This window comes from Haliotis asinina, chromosome 16 (genome assembly GCF_037392515.1).
Source record: "Haliotis asinina isolate JCU_RB_2024 chromosome 16, JCU_Hal_asi_v2, whole genome shotgun sequence".
Classification (NCBI taxonomy): Eukaryota; Metazoa; Mollusca; class Gastropoda; order Lepetellida; family Haliotidae; genus Haliotis; species Haliotis asinina.
The window spans coordinates 4,489,009-4,495,000 of NC_090295.1; the positions used below are offsets into that span (position 1 = coordinate 4,489,009).

The following is a 5,992-nucleotide window of genomic DNA, read 5'->3' on the forward strand; positions in this document are numbered from 1 at the left end:
TGCGTAGTGGATATATCTCTACCTCTTCATTCATGTGATCTGGGTTCGATCCCAGAGGCTACAACGTAAAGAACCCACTCTTGATGTCCTCATTCATCCATCATCGATATCTCCAGGGTATACGTTCCGATAAGTCTCCACTGTACCCTGGAGCATCTACTGCCCCGATAATTTTATTACCTCCCCTGCTGGTTCCGCATTCTCACAGTAGTCAATCCGCTAGGGATCCGTTATAACCGATCGTGCCAGCGTCAACAAAGGTAGCGGTCTCAGCTGCGAGGGTTTGCTCCCAGTGCGACTCAATTTGGGAGAAAATCATACAGACAAATATATAGGTCCAAAACTTAAAAACCCCAAAACACATATGCAAGAACTCCTTCTACCTCTTTCAGAGAACCTCTGCATGGTTTGTGTTGCCAAGTTTAATCGGTTAGATGATTTGAAAAGCGAAAGTGAGTTGTGATTGGTTCGCTTAACTTCCCAGCGGAGGCACCTGATTGGATAGAAAGCTATCCAACTGAGGTAAAACATTTATCGGACCGACTCGTAGATGCGCCCAGGGTATAGTGGAGACTTATCGGAACGTATACGTACACCCTGAAGATATCGAGGATGCTATTAATCTGAAGCTATGCTTAATCCGGCTCCCAACCGAGTTCCCTCATTCTGTCTCCGAGATAACCAAGTTCTGGCAGCAAAATCACAACGATTCCCAAGAAATCATTCTTGACACAAGACACCTGTGTTTAAATTTTCACGGTCTGATGTCAGTATATTAAGAACAAAATCGAAATGAGACATCGGGAGTGGAGCAAGTGCATGCATCATCTCAAGATGTCGATTATCATCCTGCCTTTTTAAATAATCAATAAAACCGAATACATCCTCTGTGTACATGCAATAGAGCGCGGATCATGTGTCATCCCTTGGGTTTATTGTTATGTTTGCTTACAGTCCTGGTGAATGTTTGATAGACCAGTCATTACAGTACAACTTTACAACGCTCCTGCGTTTAGAAGATCTAGAACTCAAAGACGCCATAGCAGCCATTTGCAAGATGTTTTTGAGGTATTTTACAGTCTTACTGTTCAATCAGCTACCTCCATGTAATGGATATTCTTGTACAGACTTTAATAGTATCAGCACTGTTCAGAAAGATACCGTTCTCCTGGGGTCGAGATTTCTCACTTTACCGACCACAGGGGTCGTCAGCTGTGGGAGACAATGTCTGCTAAGACGTCGGTGCAGGTCCTTCAACGTGGATCTCGGCAAGTCGGAGTGTCAGCTGAATGAGCGGTCAACTTCCGGAAGTGTGGCCAGCAATATCGTAGGTGTTCAGAACAGCGTGGTCAGTGATATTGACCAGTGGCCAGGAAGACTTGCTGGAGAATGTCAAAATCACTCATGCCCTCACAACTCAGTGTGTATGATTCAGGGCAGCGGAGTTCAGACAACAGGAGTTCAAGGCACCGGACCCTATTGTCAAACCGAGTGCAGTGATCCTCCAAGATTAACGAACGGTGTCGTCTCCCCCAACACAACCAGATATGAAATCGGTTCAACTCTGAGCTACAGCTGCTCAGCTGGGTATCTGAAGAATGGTAAAGCTGTCTGTCAGGCAGATGGAACCTGGACAAATTTCAACTGTGAGATCGGATGCCAGGGTCTGCCGACAATCCTTCACTCCATCCGAGAATCCGTCAGTCCTACTGACCTATGGCCAGTCGGCTCCAGCCCCAACATCACGTGTCCACCTACTACAGTCCAGCTCGGGAACGTCACGTGTCTATCGAATGGAACATGGTCAACAATGACGTGTCGAATGATGCGGTCATGCAGCGAAGTAAGAAACTGCAGCACGCTGAATGGTGACGGTGAGTACTGGATATTTCCTCAGATATTCCACAACGTGTCCGTGAAGATATTCTGTAGTGGGATGAACTCTGGGACCCCAAAACACTATGTCACATTACCACGTAATACATTCTCCGACTATTCAGACACCAACTGCAGAAGAGACCAGTTCGAATCGTGTGCCTCCGTCCGATACAACAAGATCCTAATTGATGACGTTAATACAATGGCCACAGGATACAATGGTCTCACAGACCATACATTTGCTAACGACAGCAAGTGCGAAGTAGCCGAATATGCTGGAGCCTTTGACTGCAGTTTGGACACTTCCTGTACCGGAAACAAGGGGAGACAATTCAGAATAGACACTGGTCTAACCGGCCTAGTTGTCTCGCCTGAAATACAATGGGTTGTGAGAAGTGGGTACGGTAATGTGACAATACAACGATCCGACAACAACCGCATCATCAACGGTCACTGCGTCACCAACTGTAGCTACTGTTATGCCAATGATGACACCATACCTTACATCCCAGATGAATCATTCGTGCCGAGTCTGAGTAGTGCTAAAGTTCCTATCTGTTAGTCAGTCCAGTTTGTCAAAGTCACAGATGGTGTGTCGACAAAATAATTGTTCCCTGAATACGCATACGAAGACACAGATACGCCGGCTGCTGTGATTATCACTGGGTGAAAAATGGATACTGTAAAACTGAAAAGAAATATCCATTGACAAAAATGAACGAGTTTGCTTCAACGTGGATTTGAACAGTGTTTAAGTGACATAGCGACTCGCTCACTTCAAGTACTACAGGTGTGAGACGTATACCATTTAGTGAAACCCATGCTGGTGCGTATGGTGTCCGCCGACCTGGAATCAGGACGAACCAATTAGTCGTAAGTTCCTGGCATATCCAACGGACGCCTTCTGCGAAGGAACCAAGAAAGTGGGATCATTTTCATATCTGAAATCTATGTACTGACACTGACGTTGATATTCGAAAGCATGATGTTAATCTGAACAAGCTTCTGCATTGTTTCTTTCAAGGACGCCTCGCTGTAAGTCGATATTTGCTGAACGGTATTTCTTGTCATGTCTGAAAACACCACATGTCGTTGAACGCCATGTTGAAACTTTCACTGGGTACCAGTACGAGAAATGATCATCCAAACTTGGTGGATTGTTTATGATATATTGATGGATAGATGGACTAAGAATTCCATTTCCACCTGTCAGGGAAACGTGCGCTTATGACAACTGACTATATATAGGAGTGAGTGAGTGAGTTTAGTTTTACGCCACACTCAGCAATATTCCAGCTATATATGGCGGCGGTCTGTAAATAATCGAGTCTGGACCAGACAATCCAGTGATCAGCAACATGAGCATCGATCTGCGCAATTGGGAACCGATGACATGTGTCAACCAAGTCAGCGAGCCTGACCACCCGATCCCGTTAGTCGCCTCTTACGACAAGCTGAGTCGCCCTTTATGGCAAACATGGGATGCTGAAGGCCTATTCTACCCCGGGACCTTCAGGGGTCGACTATATATAGGCTCAGCCCCTACACGGGACTACGGATACCGTATGTTTGATCAGTGAATCGTATGTCATAGGATGAATTGTTTGTATATACTTTTTTATTTCTTATTTTTAACTATCTTAAATATTCAGTTTAGTATATTTAGCATAACTGATCATGTTTAGATCCATGTTTAGATAACACTAATCATCCATGTTTGGATAACACCGATGATCCAGGTTAAGATATAACTAATGATTAACTTTAGATATAACTGACAATCAGGTTATATATAATTAAGTAACGATTGTTGTTGGGTCACAACATTTAGTGTTTTGAATAACAATTTGTATGGGTCACATTTCGTATCATAAATGTTCAGCACTTTTAACATCTTAGCAGCAGCTTTCTGGAAGTGCATTAGAGCAGGGATACTCTATAACAGGGATTGGTCACTGGCTTGCTTTCCTTACCATTTGTGCTAATTAACGTGTGCCTCGTCATGCTCCACTGCACACGTCGACTTGGTTTGTTCTCAGCGCAAATCGGCTGTGCTTAACAGTATTTCAACCAGTTTATTGTCGGAAACTATCGGCATCTCCCGGAGTAATACTCGGTAAATTGGAGTAGGCTCCCCTGAATGTTGTCACAACAAGCTGGTTACACTTCCTGTCGCCGAATGATGCATGTGTGGATTAATGAGAGGACTTGAGAATGTGTTTACTCATTGCCTTGTTCAAAGACTCTCTGTTTATGTGACAATTTTGATACAGCGTTCGAAACGATCGCCAGCCCAGAGGCCCAGCGTCGGATGTTAATGTATCAGGCCAACAGTTTCAGTTATCTGCAGGCCCTTGTGGTCTTCTGTCAATTAGATCTCATTTCTTTTCAACTAGCATCTTGCCCATAATTTGTATTAATGTTCAGGAATGATCCCTGATCCTTCATGTTAGGATAACTTCCAGTTTCACTTCACAGTATTATATATTCAGTGCCGCATAGGAATGTCAGCTGTCTATAACTAATGTAAACTTCTCTGTGCTCCATACACTTCACTAATGGATTTTGTAGGGACTGTGAAACTCTCTACAATGAAGACTATTTTGCTTTTATTGGTTTGATTTCAACAAAATGGGTATGCAGACTTTAAAGACTGCAAGTGGCAGCAAGCCCTGATGGCCAAATGGCAAACTAAAGAACTGCAAACACTGTTATTATATGTATTTGAAATGATCTGTTACACAATTAAAATGTATCATTACGTTTCAGTGGTTTTCTCTTTGTGTGGAATGCTTAGGCTGCATAAAAATATGTTTCTCAGGCACATTCTTTTCAAAAGTGACGAGTAAGACTTTGATTTTTAATTTTTGATAGAAAAAATGTGACGAGGGAGGAACACATTTTTATTTCTTTTTCCTTCAGGAATACAGTTTGGAAAGTTAAGCACATGTTAATGAGTTGTAGATTCAGTCACTCTCATTCTTACAGACACTCAGTCTATAATGGACAAATGGACGGTCGTGGCAAAGTCGAAATTATTTTTTTAAGAGGGCAGTTAATGAAGATGACCAGATGTCTTCCTGCATGTGCGCAATTGCATGGATACTGACAGAATGTCAACTGACACAGTCACTCCCACCTAAAAAAACAGAAAACCATCACAAAGCGTTTAAAACCATCACAAAGCGTTAAAAAGTCCTTTGCAGTTTTATCAAATATCAACAATAGTTTCAGAACTAAAACATTCAAGCATCAAAGGCATCCATGGCAGATTAGAACAGATCAGATATGTCATACCTCACACTTTCACCAGATAGAATATTCCCCTCAATACTTAGAGGTGTATTTGAAAGAAATGAATTTTAGGACGACTAAACATTCAAACATTGGCTTGTAGTAATGAGTGATCAGATCAGATCAACGATATGTCATATTTTTCACACACATGAAATACTTGTGAATGTATACACCCTACCAATTATTTTTTTAATTCATAAAATCATCACTATTACTTCCAAACACCTCTCACCAGATGGAACGTTTCCCTAACAGAAATTAAAGGTGTGTGTGAAAGAAGTTTGTTGAGCAATAACTAGAAACACTCAAAAAATGCTGTGTAGTATTTCAATGGCGGATCAGAACAGATCAGCGAGATGACACGTTTTTCACACACCTCAAATACATCCTAACAATATGTTTAGATTATCAAATTATTAATATTACCTGCAAACACCTTTCGGGTCATAGTGTATTCCCCTCATAAATATTTAAGGTGCACATGAAAGAGGTTTTGGAGCAATAACTAGAAACACTCAAAGTTATACTATTTCAATGGCGGATCAGAACAGAACCGCGAAATGGCACATTTTTCAACACCTCAAAAACACCCTACCGATTTTGTTTTAATTATAAAATTAGCACTATTACTTCCAAACACCTTTCACTAGATGGTATGTTCCCCTAATGGAAAATAAAGGTGTATGTGAATGAAGTTTTTGAAGCTGAAACAAAAGCACTCAAACAACGCCGTGGAATATTTCAATGGCGGATCGGATCAGATCGGCGAGATGGCACAAATTTCACACACCTCAAGTACGTCCTAACGATTTATTTT

General features: G+C 41.9%; 1 protein-coding gene across 1 annotated transcript; it reads left to right on the forward strand.

Moving 5' to 3' along the window:
• Positions 1-940: 940 nt before the first annotated feature.
• LOC137268777 (A disintegrin and metalloproteinase with thrombospondin motifs 9-like) lies at positions 941-2,440 on the forward strand. The gene has a single exon (XM_067803354.1). The coding sequence runs from the start codon at positions 941-943 to the stop codon at positions 2,438-2,440; it is 1,500 nt and encodes a 499-aa protein (XP_067659455.1).
• Positions 2,441-5,992: the final 3,552 nt, after the last annotated feature.